The 17,770-nt window shown below is 37.6% G+C and overlaps 1 protein-coding gene across 1 annotated transcript; it reads right to left on the reverse strand.

Annotated features, from left to right (window-relative positions):
* Positions 1-802: 802 nt before the first annotated feature.
* On the reverse strand, positions 803-7,332 carry LOC131069385 (phytochrome-interacting ankyrin-repeat protein 1). Its single transcript, XM_058004778.2, has 3 exons — positions 6,694-7,332; positions 1,630-1,801; positions 803-1,484 (listed from the first exon to the last, which is right to left on the reverse strand). Exons 1-3 carry the CDS (start codon positions 6,805-6,807, stop codon positions 1,300-1,302), a joined length of 471 nt encoding a protein of 156 aa, XP_057860761.1. The 5' UTR covers positions 6,808-7,332; the 3' UTR covers positions 803-1,299.
* Positions 7,333-17,770: the final 10,438 nt, after the last annotated feature.

Consider the following 17,770-nt stretch of genomic DNA (forward strand, 5'->3'; position numbering starts at 1 on the left):
AGGATCGAGTCACCCTATCATAGCTCTTCTACTGTCATGAAGTGGCGCATTCAAAGGGAAATAAATGGAACTTGCATGGAATAAAATAGAGTGATGTTTCCAATCTTTAATCCAGTGATCTTTGTGGGTTTCCTGTCTAAACCATTGACCAGACTAGCAATACATTTCATCCAGGAGCATCTCCATACAAAGTCTCTATGGACCAAACCTCTGACCATCGAACTTATAAACAGTTTCGAAAAATTTGCAATTGAGTTTGTGGCCATTCAGATCTTCAATACAAAAGACTCACTGCTTGGAGAGATACAAAAAATCAACATGCCCGGAAAATGTACAAATACCAGTGAGAGTAAATACAACAAAAAATAGTTTTCGCAGGTAGATTACAAATGAATGTTTGTTCTGATTTCTGGGAATCCTGAGAACCTCTTAGATCACATCTTACAAATATATATAATACATTTGTTTACATGAGAGAAAAAGCAGAAGCTCAGATAGATGAGATCCATATTCATAATCCAAAGACAATATATCATCCAAGACCAAACCAGTTCAACATATTAACTGCTACCCCTGACCTTGAACCTGATGCATTTCTATGTTATTTGGTTCTGAGTCTTCTAAAATGCCCACCATTATTGATATTAAATTGGCAAGTGGGAATCCTTTTATTATGGTTTTCGAAATATTTATTGAACACTATTATATATTCTATACACATTTCATAACATTGTTATTGCTTTCGCTTTCCACGTATAATTATTAGCCTTGCAGCATGGAAGTTATTCCTAGTGTGCTCATGTGAGACTACATACCGTGGATACAACACTTTTTTTTCAGAAAACCCTTATGTATACATAAATATTTACAAAGACTGGTTGAAAGACACTTAGAGTGCTTGGAGATCAACATGCACAAGACACATTAGAAATCTCTTTAATGCTCTCCAGAGATTAACATCAGAAACTCCTTCCTATTTATGTATGAATGACCATTTGAGATCCAAAGCAACTAAAGATGGTAAACTATGATAGAAATAGCTCAGCCTCAAAAAAAATATCTAAAACATCTCCAAAAAACCTAAAGACTGAACAAGACCCAACTAGACTATATTATACCTAAGTCGTGGTTACATAAATTTCACAATCAAGAATACATAGCCTCTTCTGTAAAAGATGGACATCCTAAAAGTTATTCGTATCAAAACATAACCTCTAAAAGTCGGCAGATGGGAGCAATTTACAGCAAGAGAAACATCGAGACTTGTTCGTTTTCTTTGAGACTTCTTAGTCACGTTTTCTAAGAAACAGCAGATGAGCTGAGCTTGTCTTTGATTTTGTAGGCCAACTCAAGCCCTGGACAGTAGTGCAGGGATGGGTTGAATCTCCCGTCATTTATATCGGAAGGCAGAAAAGCACCATTTTCAATCAAAAATCGAATTGCCTTCTTTTTCCTTTCCTTTGCAGCATTGTGTAGAGGAGTCCCTACATATTTTACAGGTAATCATGTTGGTTCAATAAGAGATTCATGTAAAGAAGATACAAATGAAGGGCAAATACTTTGCCATTACTTGATCTTTCTTATTCTCAAGAGGTAGCAAACAATAACAAATATATGAAGATCACTTACACCCACAAACTCCCTTTGTACGAGCATCTATGTTAGCACCATGCTCTAGTAATTCTTCCATGATCTTTATGTGCCCTCCAGAGGCAGCAAGATGCAGGGGAGTAACCCCAAGAGATTTTGGACCATATGCAGGTTCATTCACATTTCCCCCATCATCCAGGATCCGCTTAACCTGAGTACACAAACAAACCTAGTTAACACTTCAACTGCCACTGATATTCCGGTCAAAACGTGGCATAAATATTTCATCCTTGAAATCACAAGCAAGAATGAATAAACTTAAGACAGAAATCAAACGCATAAACATATTATTTGAATTAATATTGGTAAAGAGTCATAACAAACTTAAGACAGAAATCAAATCCATAAATAATTTAGCATAAGGTCCAACTTCCTATAACACAATATGAAGATGGAGGAATGAATTAATAATTAGAAATGGTCTTTGCTTTGAAGTCGGCCATCTCTTAAATCCATTTGCAAAGGCACAGAAAGCTGAACACTCCCAGATTGATTAATGCAAATCTGGCTGGCAGCTATGCATTAGTGTAACCAATATTCAATTGAAAGGCAAAGTGCCTCCTCCATGAATGCCACAATAGTCGACCAATGCAAATACAAATGAAAAACAGTACATGGTAGGTAAAGAACATACGAGTTACCTTTTCTTTAAGTCACGAATCATGATAATCCATTGCATAAATACAACTTCAATCCCAAAGATGATTTCCTTTCAGAATACACCCTAAATCCTCGTTTTCTATGACAGAAGTAAATATTACTGTCGAAATCACTAGGTCAAATCCATATTATTCTGTGTTTCATGCACATTCCCAATGCTTTCACAGTTACACATTCGTAAACTAAACCACATCATCCTGCACAGCAAGATTGCCAATCTCAGAATCAGATTCTATAGATGTCCAATCTCAAGGCAGTTATTTGAAGCTTATATATAGCTTCAAATATTCTCAACTTCTATATCATGTTTTCTTACTGCTTTGCTTCTGCTCGTTTAAACTTAGAGAACATTCGTGTGAGCAACACATTTTAGTCTACCACTAGAAAGACTTAAACTCATTGTTTCTTATACACTTGGACATCCATACTGAAAATTTACGGCCTAAAACAGGTTATACTGGGATATATGTTTTATAGTGCAACATACAAACAACCACTCGGTATGCAAACTTCATGGTTTGACACCTTGCATCCTAACTTGTACTGAATTTTTTTCTTTTAGGAGTGCATTTGAGCCAGAAATACATCAAGTATGATGCTTTAAAATATTGTTTCTTTTTCTTGATGGAACAAAATTCCGTTATGGTATTCATTCTATAACTGTCATTTCAGGAAAAAGAAATAGTTTACTGGTTGCAAGACAATCACAGCTACTTGTTTTGTGCATTTCAGTATGGCAATCTAAAGAAATTAAGTTTGTTGTTTCTCGTACATTACTTGTAAAACTCAATAAAAATTTATACTGTGAAAAATAATTTTCATCCCAAAACATATAAACTGCTAGAGATAATTTGGCTAAAATTCCTTCATAATTCCAATAGTAACCAACACACAAAGAGAATAATTTTATAGAAAGTGACATGATAAATGGTACACTTAGCTGAAATCTTTGGTATTGGTTGTTGGACTTGGTGTAACAACTAACTTCCTAATTACCCCAACTCCCATATATATTAATAATACAATATGCTTTTCAACACTTCCATCCAAACATAAATTCATGTTTGACCTGATCTCTGTCTGTCTTCGGTTTTACCTGTGTGAAGTTTGCCATGGTTTGCACCTGTTGTCTAAATCTTGCATATATCCACCAATCTGCCAACAAATCACATATCTTGTTTCTGCTCTTGCACATACCCTGCCTAACAGTATCAGCTTACTCCAACCCAACCTAACTTTTAGTGGGGATTTTAATTCATCCCTATCTAAGTAAACCTATGATCCACAAAGTTTCCAAGATGGGGACTGTGTAGTGAAATAATTTGCGCAAAAAAAATATGTTGCATATAATTGTAAATAATAAGCCACTTTGAGGGAACCTCCTGAACCACTTCATTGGGCCACCTCTAATAGTCTTCATTAAGAACACAATACGCAATATGATGTCACTTAGACTTTCTTAACTACCTATGTAAGACTATATTAATTAATATATAATTTAATTAAAGGTTATGCTAGCCATTACTCGGTTACATATATCCCAATGCAATCAATGGATTAATGGCACAGCATGCCCCCTTCTTGAAAGAAGCATTGTCCTCAATATTGATCAACTATGCCTTTGCCTTGTTCACCTCGAAACTAGAGAGTACCACTTGCTGGTGCTAAATGTGCTCTTCCATTCCTCTAACCTTCCCTCAAGGAAGAGGTGATGGATGGTAGATAGTGCCTTAATTAAAGGTTATGCTAGCCATTAGTCGTTTACATATATCCCAATGCAATCAATGGGTTAATGGCATAGCATGCCCCCCTTCTTGAAAGAAGCATTGTCCTCAATATTGATCAACTATGCCTTTGCCTTGTTCACCTTAAACTAGAGAGTACCAAAGCTGATAATTGAACCACAAGAGGGAGTTGATTATCCCCAAGAGGGAGTATTACAACCAGCCTCAACCCTCCTCTCCTTATTGCTAAAACTGGGAGGGAGTGCACCAACCAACGTCTAATTTAAGGAGCATTCAAAGTCACACTGTATACATATTTTAATAGATCTAACATGCCAATATGATTTTTAAAATGGTAAAATTAGTAATCAGCAGCAGCATAAAAAACTGACAAATAAAATATGTATAGAATTTAAAAATTAACTTCTCAAAATATTTATCTTAATTGTTAATTCATAGTCATATCTTATATCAGGGTCACCACGACAGACACTACACTAAACAAAACAACTATAGAAATTCTAATTGAATCGGAGTGGCTCGTCTCTTTCACCCTACTGGCTGTCTCCAGAATTTATGTTGATTGCATAAGATCGAACTCGGCCGAAAGGATGACAAACACACTAATTAACAGGACTGAGTTCAAATTTGGCAACTATTGGCTAGAATCAAAGAAAGGAAAGGGCATTTTCAAAGAATATATCTGGAGTTCCAAAAGCAGTATAATAGTAAGTATCAGGACACAATCTCAAGGAGCCTAGATTTTAATGATGAGCTCGATAAGAGTGCACCAGTGATGATGATTCTCATCTGATGCTGTGAGATCTATTGAGGGCAGAGAACCACCTTTAGGGTGGACTGGTATGGGACCTTCCAACTCTGTTGCGTATGTTAAGTTTTATGATCAGATTAGATAGAAGATAATTCAAACACAATTGCAAAGTATATACCCTGGGAAAACCTTCCAACTTGAAGGTGAAAAACCCAGCAACAAATGTCTTGTAATATATTAGACAAGATAGCAAGATGTCTTTACAAAATGCTTCACACTTTGAAGCTATATGACAGAATAGATTCACCCTAGATCGCAGTGAATGCAGTCCAAACTTTCAAAGAATGGTATATAAGTTCGATCTGCCTTATATGAAAAACACGACCTGCTGAAGAAGTAATCAATATGCTGAAGATGAAGCACGATATGGTGAGGATGGTATACGATATGCTGAAGGATAAAAACGAACTGCTGTAGATGATACTCGACCTGCTTGATGGTAATTCGAATTGCTGAAGGAGAGAGAGGGAACCGATCTATATACCCATACGTGGGAGTCCTCAAGCAGCACGTCTATTCCAAACAACATGACTTCTATCAAAAGTCGGCTCTAATCATTACGTCTTCTCCAAAGATCGGATTAATGCCAAGTAACACGTCTTCATTAAGAGTCGGGTTTATTTGCAAACAACACGATTTCCTCAAAGGTGGCGAACTTAACAAGTAGCTATTTTTCCTTAACAAAACGTTTTATCTATTTGCAAACATAAATGTGTAAAGTTGGCATCATATGATTAATGAATTTGATCATACAAATGTCTAAGGACGATTAGGCCAATTAGACATTTATGTAGTCTATGTCGGCCTGAAGGAATCCGACCATAGCTACATTATCATTAACAGCATACAGTGACAGTATGTTTCATCAGATGCTATAGTTGCAGTCTCTTATTCACTGGTAATGTTCAGAGAAAGATCCCAGCAGGTTCAACAGGTCGGAGTACAATGTGGAAGCTATGGGCCAGGATCAGGGTAAGACACTGAGGCATTTACAAGGAGCTATCAGGAGTTCCAAGCGCAGTACAACATAAGCTTTCAGAGGACCCTTTCAAAAGACCTAGGATCCTAGGAAGAGCTTCGTAACAGTGCACAAGATGATGAGTACTTTTTCACTTCTGAGCAGTCTGTAGTGTGGAATGACATGATCTCTCACGGGCCTTTCCAACTTTGCATCATTCAATGACAGTCTGATTATCCAGGGACAGTATGCATTTCCAGTGTTTCAGTTCTTTCAGTATGCATTTGCAAATACAGCGTGCTTTCAGTGACAGATGTCTTAACGACTGATGGGTAGTATGGTGTAATTGTGTTTTATGTTCCTTCCACTGTTTTTTTGCCCGTGATCTGAGACATTTTTCTCTGCTGATCACGATCTGAGACGTTGTTCTGTATCTCTGATTTCTTTTTGGTAATCTATTATCAGTTCAAAAAATTGAGTCGGAGTGTTTGTGGTGTAATGATAATAGAAGCTAAAGGCGATGCAAAGCTTTATAAGAGTGTGAACCACTGGCTCCAATAAGGTAACCCAGGTGTAATGATTGTGCGGTACATTTGAAGAAGACCAAAGTTTAAATACATTAAGAATGACACTCTAATCTGAGCTCTACTAGCCATGTCATCAGAGCCAACCTATAATATCAACCAAAATTCACCAAACAAGAATATATTCAGTTTGCAATACAGATGATTCACAATCTCACGCCAGATTCACCAAATATTATAAATGATTTTGGGGGTTAGGGAATATTTATTAAGGTACAACGAAGCATATTGATGAATCCAAACAACACATTTCCTTAAAGAGACAATGAAATCCTTTACACTAACCTCTTTAAGATCGCCTTTACGCGCAGCAATATGAAGAGGAGTCCATCCCCGGTCATCCCTGTAAACATCATCATCTGTGCCCTTCAAATATTTCCTTATTAACAAAGATGGCATTTTTCTTTTTTACCCTCAAAATTACAGGTTTCAAAACGCGTTTACATTATGGAGCACCAAATAAAGAGCATAAAAAGGGAAGTTTTTTAAGAGCTTAAACCAGGTATCAAAACTCAGGGTTCTACATTATAGGTAGCATATAAAAGGAAAAAGGATAGAAATTTTGCCGGGGTAAAGGCCAGCTCCAAATGTTAGAGTTTTACATTGTGCGGCAGCAAATAGAGTGGGGGAAATCAATACTAAAAGGGTGTAGATCTTTCAAAAGCTTAAACCAGGTCCCAAAACACGGAGATTCTGAAATATAGAACTTAAAGTGAAGACAGAAATAAGGCTGGCCAGTGCAACAATGAAAAACATAGTTTTCATTTGAGAAAGGGAAATAGCAATTATAATGTTATGGAGAATTCAAGCGACATTACGATGGATTGGAGAGGGAAAGAGAGAAAAACGTGATTTTGTTCTGATTTTGGTACAGAACAAGTATAATATATATTACGTCACGATTTGTATAACGGAAAATGCGTATGGACATAACGAACTTATGTGTACTATTTTCATATATATTTGCCCGCTAAAAACTCTAAGGTTGCCGAAGAGTTGATTTGATCGGAGAGTTCTCTTAGGCTTTAGGTCTCTAAGTCTTTTGTCATCTTTCCTAATGTTATATCCTACTTTTGCATACGAAATATTTTCATTCTTTTGTGGAGGGTTTTAGTTTGTCATGTCTACAAATAGTCTCAATTTTTTTTAATCGGATACTTTCTTCATAATAGTTTTATCAAATAAGCATTCCAAGAAATTCGTACCATTGTCTTTAATGAGGTATGAATTCTAGCTTCCTTCAAGATGGTGATGCTTCTCATCTTAGAGTTTAACAATGTATGTCAATAGCTTGAATATTTTTTTTAACTCTAGAGGTATCTCCGCGATCCAACCCAGCACCCAACCCGCCTTACTTTGGACTTACATACTACCAAGTTGGGGTCAAGAAGGGGTGAGTTGAGGCAAGACTAGTCCTCTAGGGATGTACGCAACTGCCTCCAAGCCAATGGCTTGAACATTTTACTTTAATAACATATTTCTTTAGGAGGGTTTTCCCTTAAAGCATGCTTAGGGCAGGTCCCCATGCTGCTGCTTAGCTTATTTTGGCTAGCAGCCGCTGCTCAATTTTTTTAGCATTAATTTGTGGAGCTGGTGGCCCCATGAATGTAAAATTTTGCTGCTTATAAAATAAGCAGTCATCCTAAATTGCATTATTAAAAAAAATATTTAATTCTAATTGGTCACATAAATTGTGGAGAAAAAATTGGAAACAAATAAAAAGAGGGAAATTGTTTTGGAGAGCCACGTGTCAATCTTCTCAATAAGCAGTTGCTGCTTATTTCAAGCCCCCCCTTTTTTTCAAAGCTTATTTTTAAGTTTTAAGCAGCTGCTGCTCCACTTAAATAGGAAAAGATTCCAATTTATCCTTTCCTCTTAATTAAAAATTTGTATGGGAACACTCTGGCTGCTTAATTTTAAGCAGAAATTGCACTTAAGCAGCCGCATGGGGACATGGGGTTAGAGAGTGGATTGACAAAACTTTGGCCCCACATAGGGTCCACCTTGAGGCCATCCAAAGTCTCACTAAGGGTTTTTTTTGTTTCACTTGTCCAAGGCCAACCATATGGAATCTATTCTTAAACATGGCCCCTAGTTTGTTTGTGCTTCCATTTTAGTCTTCCAACCCTAGATCAAAGAGATTGTTATCTTTGAAGAAAGACCTCTTTGTGTCCCTATTTGGGTGGAATTCTCAAGTTTTCCTTGACCATACTAGATTTTTTCGACCACCATCATCGACCCACTTGACAAAGTTGTTTTTGTCAAGTTGAACAAGTATTTCTCAACTCATCCTAAAAAACAAGTATGTGTTAAGGTTGAACTCTTTACAAAAAAAGAAAAAGAAAATTAAAATGGGAATATTCGAATTGGGCAAGTGCCTCGTACCCAATGGGTTCTTTATCTTAATTTTCTAAGCACATTTTTTAAGTTTCAATCTTCTAATCATAAAATCACGAATTGTCTCTTGGTCTCCCCATAGAGCAAGTCTCCTTATTCGCCTTCTATTAAGACTCCTCTTCCTAAAAAGGAAGGGTCCACAATTGGGAATCACAAAACATTTGAAATGTTAGTAATAATAGATCTCATGCTAAGAATTCAAGTAATGTTGGAAATCAAGCTACAAGGATGCTAATTGGTATAGTTTCAAAACCTTAGGACAAAGAAAAAGCGGTGGCTCTCTCTAATGGAAAGTTGTCCAATGAGATGAATAGGCCTAACTTCACCATAGCACATCAATCAACTTTGATTTTATCTTTCAATCCAGACAATATTGTTCATTCTCCTAGTTCTCTTCTATGAGTCCACAACATTCTCATAGTCCTCTTATGGAACTAGAAGAGTGGAAATATGTCCCACAAAAAAGGAGACTACATGTCCCTAAAAATTTGAAAGGCTTGCCAAGTGTAGAATAAACACTTCCAAATGCTAAATCTAACAGGAGAGATGATGCAAAAATTTCTTACAAACCCTTAACTGCTACAAATTAGATAAACACATTCAAAAATAGAATTAAAGAAATAAACTCACAACAATAGATATATATGTGAAAACCCTTACACGAAAAAATTGTCATGTCCCCTCCTTGATCGTTATATATCCTAAATGAATCAACTATCATTATTAGTTAATATAATAATTAACAACGAATGATTATTTGAAATTTGTTTATTTATTAAAATTATTATTTAATTAATATATATTAATATTCATTACAAATAATATCTTTGAAATATTAAACAAAAAAAAGAAATATATAAATATTATATTATAAACATAATTAATATATTATAAATTGTAAACATAAATTACATATTTATATATATAAATGATTAAATAAAATAATAAATTAATTAAAAAATATATATATAAGAAAGAATAATTATTGACTAATCATATTTATAATATCGTTGTGTTAAGATGGTTCACATTTAGTGCCAAAATGAATCCAATACCTTTTAACCATCCACTGCTTGGTATCTTACGAAATGGCACAATATTGATTATGTCTAATCACTGACAAAGAGTAAGTCATATTAAGTAAAGGGGTGCCTAAATAATAAAATTATGATCAACAATTATACGATAGTGATTAGGAAGAAGGTTAATCGTAAACCATATAGATAGCTAACCAATTACATATTGGAAGAGGAAATCAACATAGGGTTAAGAACATCGGTTAGTATAATGAAGTGGTGAGATTATAATCTATGAATGAAGCGGTGCGATTGTAATGTGTAAATATATATTATTAATCATTCCATTGCCAAAGGGCATCCAATTGGTTTATATATGGCTTTCTATTCCAGAGGGAAGAGAATTATATATATATATTGGAACAAATATAGCATGCGTTAAGGTCAGATAAGGAGTGATATAATAAGTATTTGTGTGGAAGAGGAGGATCTAACTTACATACACCAGCGAATGTGTATATAAATTATAAAGACAGTAAATCATTCAAAGACAGATTTACAAAGGGGATACATATGATGGGGAACCACCGATCATAATGCATATACTTTCACTATATGAAATCTGATAATGTTTCCATGCATAGGTTAATATTAATGAAAATATTAACATATAGTGCAATATATTTAATAAGGACATCTGTGAGAGTTGAGAAATACAACACCACATGAGCCCAAATGATCTCTGCAAGCTGAATAAACATGTTACAAGGAAAAGCAAGGAAGCAATAGAGAAAATAATAAACACAGGAAAAATGCTCAAGAATATGAGAGCTCTGTATTCACAAAAATGTGTAATAGAATAATGATACAAAGAAAAGAATTCAACCTCTAATAGGTCAAGAAACCCTAAAAGGGAAAACCCTAGGCTTGCACATAATAATTAATAAAATAATTAATTATTATGCACCTAATGTTAGCTTAAGTGTAAAAGAGATAAAGGGGAACTTAATTAATTAAACAAATGTCGTTTAATTAATCAAGTAAAGTCTCGACTACTCTAACACCCCCCCTTAAGCTAGACTTAGGGAGAAGCTAAAACCTAGAACAACTACTGAAAGCAAGAAAGATGGGTCCTGACAACAAGGCCTGATCAGGTACCCAAATACAATGAATTCTTTATGAAACAGAGAAAAAGGAGAAAACCTAGTGGGAAAAAACTCCTCTCCAAAAAGATATAAAAGAACATGCAGAAAGAAATAAGAAGGAAGGAAGGCCTCATAAAGACCCCCCAAGGACAACCTCCTTCACCCCAAGCATAGAGAGCAACTGAAGATAGCGCGGCGATGCAAAAGGTTTTGTGAAGATGTCTGCAACCTGCTCAGTAGTGGGAATGTACTCCAAAATGAGAGAACCATCCCGAATCAACTGGTGGATGAAATGCATGTGAAGCTCAATGTGCTTCGTTCGTTGATGCTCTACTGGGTTGTGAGAAATGTGAATAGCACTCTGATTGTCACACCAAAGAATAGTGGGACTATCAGGAGGAAAACCAAACTCAATCATCAAATGTCGAAGCCATAAGATCTCCTGACTTTTGAGCACAACAGCTCGGTACTCAGCCTCTATAGATAATAATGCATGAGCAGTCTACTTCTTGCAAGACCATGTGATAGGACCAAAGCCAAGACAGAAAACAAAGCCAGAAGTAGACTTTCGATCATTGACATCATCAGCCCAATCTGAGTCAGTGTAGCCAACAATGTGAGGTTCCCCTGATGTGTAGTGAATGCCATGAGAAATAGAGCACCAAATGTACCGCAAAATATGTTTGGCAGTTTGCCAATGACTCTCATGGGAGAATCGAGACACAAGGCCAACCGCAAAGGAAAGGTCAGGACGAGTGTGTGTCAGGTACAACAAACTGCCAATCAACTGCCGGTAAAGTGTAGTATCTATGGAAGGAGTGGACCAAGTAGTAATCAAAACAACCCCTAACTGAAAAGGAGTGGGGGCAGGCTTGCAATCAAGCATGCCGAAGTACTGAAGCATGTCAAGAGAATACTTTTGTTGGTAAATGAAGATCCCATCAGAAGACCGAATCACCTGAAGACCAAGGAAATAGTGCAGAAGACCAAGATCTGTCATCTCAAACTAGTCTATCAAAGCTCGTTGAACATGCTAAATCATAGAGGATGAGCTACCCGTGATGAGGATATCATCAACATATAGCACAAGAATCTAGATCTTATCCTCAAGAAGCTGAATGTACGTTGTGTGATCGGAATGACAACGTGGGAAACCAGTGGAGAGCAAGAAAGAGGTCATCTTCTCATACCAAGCTTGAGGGGCTTGTTTGAGACCATACAATGAACGTCGAAGTTTGCAAACCAAATAAATGTCCTACACAAATCCCTGAGGCTTCTCCATATAGATTTCCTCCTGTAGGTCTCCATGCAAGAAAGCACTCTTCACATCCATCTGAAAAACGGGCCATCCCCTAGAAGTTGCAAGGGATAGTACAAAGCAAATAGAGTTCATCTTGGCGACAGGGGCAAATGTCTCAAAGTAATCAACACCCTCAACCTGCGAGAAACCCTTCGCAACAAGACGTGCTTTGTACTTATCAATCGAACCATCAACAACATACTTAGTGTGATACAACCAGCGACACCAAACCATCTTTCTGCCGTTAGGAAGAGGACAGAGATCCCAAGTACTATTCCTCATCAAAGAAGAATACTCCTCCTCCATAGCACAATCCCACTTAGGGTGTCCTGTTGCCTCTGAAAACTTCTGAGGATCATCTGGAATGGCATGACTCAAAAGACTAGAACCCACAGTATGAGAACGGGTGCGATGAGTATATGAAGGATCATCGACCATAGATCATGTCGCCTCAACAGTAAAGCGAGCCCAATTGGGCATCTAAGGTGGAGCAGGTGGAGGTGGGGATGGTGGATCATCAATATCATCATCAGAATCATCTTCAAAATAATCCTGAAGAGATGCAGTGGGAGGAGTAGGTAGACGGGTAGACACTGGAGACAGGGTATCCACTGTGGGAAGGCACTCATCAAACTGAACATCCCGTAGAAACAAGACCTCTATGGAATCAGGATCAAACAGCCTGTATGCCTTAACATCCTCATAGTAGCCAACAAAAATGAGGGGTCAGCTCTTCTGCTCCATTGCTTTCCTCTGAGCATCAGGAATAAATGCCCATGCCTCACTGCCAAATACTCAAAAAAAAGAAACATCAAGCTTGTCATGAGACCAAGCCTCCTCAGGAGTCATATGTCGAATCGCCTTGTGAGGCATCTGATTCTGAATGTAGTTGGCACAATTGATTGCCTCAGCCCAAAAAGACGAATCCATGGACCTGGATTGAATCATACAATTTGCCATCTCCTGTAAAGTTTTGTTCTTTCTCTCAGCGACACCATTCTGTTGAGGGGTGTAGGGAACAGTAAACTAATGATGTAAACCATGCTCAGTGCAAAAATCTCTGAAAGCTTGATTCACATACTCCCCCCATTATTTGTATGTATTCGCCGAATAGAACAACCAGATTGCTTCTCTACAAATGTCTTGAAGATTCGAAATGAATCAAAGACATCAAACTTGTACTTAAGAAAGTACACCCATGTGCGTCTGGAGAGGTCATCAATAAATGTGAGTACATACTTGGCCCCAGAAAAAGGAGTAGGGAATGACATGAGGTCACTATGAATTAGCTCCAAAGGTGCCAAAGCACGAGGGGCTCTTCCCTTCGGAAAGGGATCCCTGTGATGCTTGCCAAGCACACAACCATGACAAACACCATTAGTGCAGGAAATCTGTGGGAGCCCAAGAACAAGTGCCTGTGTACTCATCTGTTGAAGATATCTATAATTGACATGGCCCAAGCGCTCATGCCAAAGCTTACTCGTTGAATTTGCATGTGCTATAAGAGAGGAATATGCACCCGTAGAGGGCTCAAATCCATCAAATCTGTAAAGACGAGATGCAGTATCAACACTCCTAGTAGCCACAACCAAATTAGAGTCATGGAGGTCTCGAATAACCACATCATGTGGTGAGAACTCAACTGTCTTACTAGAGCCAGAATGACAAATATGATAAATGGACAGGGGGTTCGTCGAGATGTCAGGAACAACCAGAACATCTTGCAGAGTACCCCCATCCAAAGAGACAGAACTTGAACCCAAGACTGAAAGTTGAACAGAGTCATGCACTGCAATCTGTGAAGTACCACAAGAGGCAAGAGAAGTAACCGACTGTTGAGTGTAAGTCATATGGTGAGAAGTGCTAGAATCTAAAATCCAAGTGGACCCATAGGTCGAAGCTCGAGCAGTGAGAGCATGACCTTTCCGTGGAAGGAGAAGACGTCTGAGGTGAGGAGATGTGATGCTACTGCATGGCTTCCTCTAAAGCCTCTAATCGTTTCCAACACCTGGAAACTGGATGTCCTTCCTTGCGACAAAAACTGCAAGTATCTCTTGATTTATTCTTAGTCTTGGAGGAAGACTCACTAGACTACGAAGATTTCCCTTATTTAAGAGGAAATGGTGGTTTAGAGTCAGACTTAGGAGGTGGCTTGGAGGAATGCTCACTGCTTGTAGAATTCTTCTTTGGCTTCGGTTTTTGCTTTTGCTTATCCTTAGAGGACTGAGCAACCAATGCTTTGTTCTTGGACCCTGAGAACATGTCCAGTTGAGAAAGGTGAGATTGCTCACGAGACAAACGCTCACAAAACACATCAAAGGTAGGCATGGTAAAACGAGCACCCAAGCCATCCATGGTGGAGTAGAAAGCAGAGGCAAAAAATTGAAAAGGACCCCGAAGCTTCGAAAGGATCAAGTGAATGCACTCTGGGTTTGTCTTGATCTTTCCACACCCCTGGAGAACATATTTGGTAGTCTTGAATTTGTTCAAAAAATCTTGAATGGTGGGAAAGGAATCAAGTGACAAGGAAACCAACTCTATCTCAATCTTTAATGCCTAGATCTCATTAACTCTCCCGAAGAGAGTCTCAAAATTCAACCACATAGCTCGAGGAGTGAGCAAAGCATCAAGGTGAAACAAAAGACTGTCGGAAACATGCAATGAGAGCAAACCCATGGCCTCATCCATCTTGTTTATGTGCTGAAGAATCTCAAAAGGACGTTGCAACAGTGGCTGAACCTCATCCAAACAAGACCACAACCCTCGGGCCCTGAGAAGCCTCATGATGCGAGGCTTCCAGGTGTGATAGTTATGTGATGTGAACAACTCAACTGAAGAATCTGCCATGAAACTCTACACCTGTACCTGCTTGTGTTTTTTTTTATTATGTGATCTTTCAGAATAGACAGAAGATGCAGAAGAGTTTGTTTGTTTTGAGAGTTTTGGTGTTCTATATTTTTGATATAAATGATAGAAAGCGAGAAAAAACACCCCCCCACAAGAGATAAACCCTAACCCTAGTACATACTGGTGAGAAGGAAGTAGTGCATAACCAAAGAAACTTCAAACTGAAATCTCATGTACCTGATGGAAAATCTGAGAAAAAAGATCACATATCTGAATAGAGCATGGTGAGAGTTTTCCAACGCCTATTCGTTTTCAAAAAACGAAGTCTGTTTGCCCATTCTATGACCCCAGAAGTGTAGAAAAGTGACCCCACTTTGACTGGAAAAAAGTACAGTCAAACAACAAAGTTGCAAAAAATTTCCAACACCATGAGGTCTATCTTGGAATGAGCTTTTTGACGCCTAATCGTTTTTGAAAAAACAACTTCATATGCTCAAGATATGAAGAAAAAACCAACCCCCCCTTCAAAGGCAAGAGAGAGGGGCAATAGTGGTTGTCTGGTGGCAAGGTCGGGTGGAGGTGGCCCGGGGACAACGCTCCAGTGGCAGCGGCAGGTGGGCGGCGGCCGAGCTGTGGCAGTGAGCGGGTGGCGCAGGCAGCAGTTGGATGAGGAGGTCGGTGGGTGGGGAAGTTGCTTGTGGGCAGGGGCTGATGGGGCAGCCGACGACGGCGGGGCCTGCTGGAGGCTAGGGGGCCCACGGTACCCTGCATACTATGGGGTAAACCCCCCAAAAAGTTTTTTTGCTTGAAAAAAAACTTTGCCTTTGCACAATTTTTGAAGGTTTGATTTAAAAAAAAAAAATCAAATTTCAGCCTGCATGCCATAGAAAGGAAAAAATTGAAAAAAAAAAATAATTTTTTTCTCAAACTGTGTGCTAGGGCCGTACAACTTGGTACAAAACAAAAAAATACCCCTAGAGGCTCAGATGTCGAAAGTGGTCAAGTTTTATATGAGCATAGGGGTTTTTGGGCCTTCTGAGCATGATGGTGAGGTCCGCTTATGCCCAAAGTACTCATAAAAAAGGCCTATGCCTAGGTGCACAAAAAAAACTTTTGAAACCCCAGATCTGCTTCCAATGCAAAAAAAAAACTCAAAACAAGAACAGGTAGCTACAGATATGAAGCTCTGATACCATGTGAGAGTTGAGAAATACAACAGCACATGAGCCCAAATGATCTCTGCAAGCTGAATAAACATGTTACAAGGAGAAGCAAGGAAGCAATAGAGAAAATAATAAACATAGGAAAAATGCTCAAGAATATGAGAGCTCTGTATTCACAAAAATGTGTAATAGAATAATGATACAAAGAAAAGAATTCAACCTCTAATAGGTCAAGAAACCCTAAAAGGGAAAACCCTAGGCTTGCACATAATAATTAATAAAAGAATTAATTATTATGCACCTAATGTTAACTTAAGTGTAAAAGAGATAAAGGGGAACTTAATTAATTAAACAAATATCGTTTAATTAATCAAGTAAAGACTCGATTACTCTAACAATATCAAGACAACGACAGACTAGATCTGACATGTGTCATATCTATCTGCCAATACCAACCCCTAAACAAATTACTAATTAGGATTGTTTTTATGTGGTAATAGAATAGTAATAATATAAAAGGATACTAGTAAATCCATAAATAATTGGTAATACTATTTAATTCACACGCACGCACACACACACGCACACACACACACGCACGCACACACACACGCACATATACTTATACTCAAATCAGAATAAGAGTAATATCATGATTGTAAATATAGATATTGATAATAATAGATATTAATATTTTAGTTATGGTTACATAATACTTTTAGAAACTACTATGTAATATCACGTAAAAATTCATACAAATAATAATTAATAAATGTGTAAAGGATTTATATGAATCAGAATAAGATTGATTATTTAATATGGTAAGTTAGCAAGTACTTGATAGACTAAAGAAAGATTGAATATCACAGATTTGACTTGTGTAAGATAGACTTGACTCTTAATCAAGTTAGTTTAAGTCATTAGTATTTTGAAAATAGATTGATATGGTTGAATTAGACCAAATATGAGTAGGGAAAATTACAAAAACCCACACTCCAAAAGCCAGACTCAATTGTATTATCAACAACACCCAACAATTACAATACTTGATGCCTAGAGCCAATTCTCTCTAGAAGTAAATATAACAACAAAGAATTCTCAAGAATATCCGACACATAAAGGCTTCTTAGAAGATATTCAACCTATCATACAAAATACACTAAGAAGCCACATATTTATAGAGCTGAACACAAGTGGAAAGCGCTTGTTCTTTCCAAAACCAACTCAAATGCCAAAGGGGTATGTGGTGTCATAAACAACAACTTTCTAAACCCACAACACATTGCACATAGCAACTTCCAAAGCAAAAAGAATAACTCATCCATAAATGGTCACCTTGTTGTAAGCCATAAAACTAGTTATATTAAAGTAATAGATAAGTTGTTATAGGGGTGGGTAGTTGGTAGTTGTTGGTGGTTGATGGCTCAACCAACCGCAGACTCTTTATATGTAGCCTTGTAGCACCTTTGAGGGTGCGGGTTTTTGGGAATGAAT

The sequence above is a fragment of the Cryptomeria japonica genome, chromosome 6 (genome assembly GCF_030272615.1).
Source record: "Cryptomeria japonica chromosome 6, Sugi_1.0, whole genome shotgun sequence".
Classification (NCBI taxonomy): domain Eukaryota; kingdom Viridiplantae; phylum Streptophyta; class Pinopsida; order Cupressales; family Cupressaceae; genus Cryptomeria; species Cryptomeria japonica.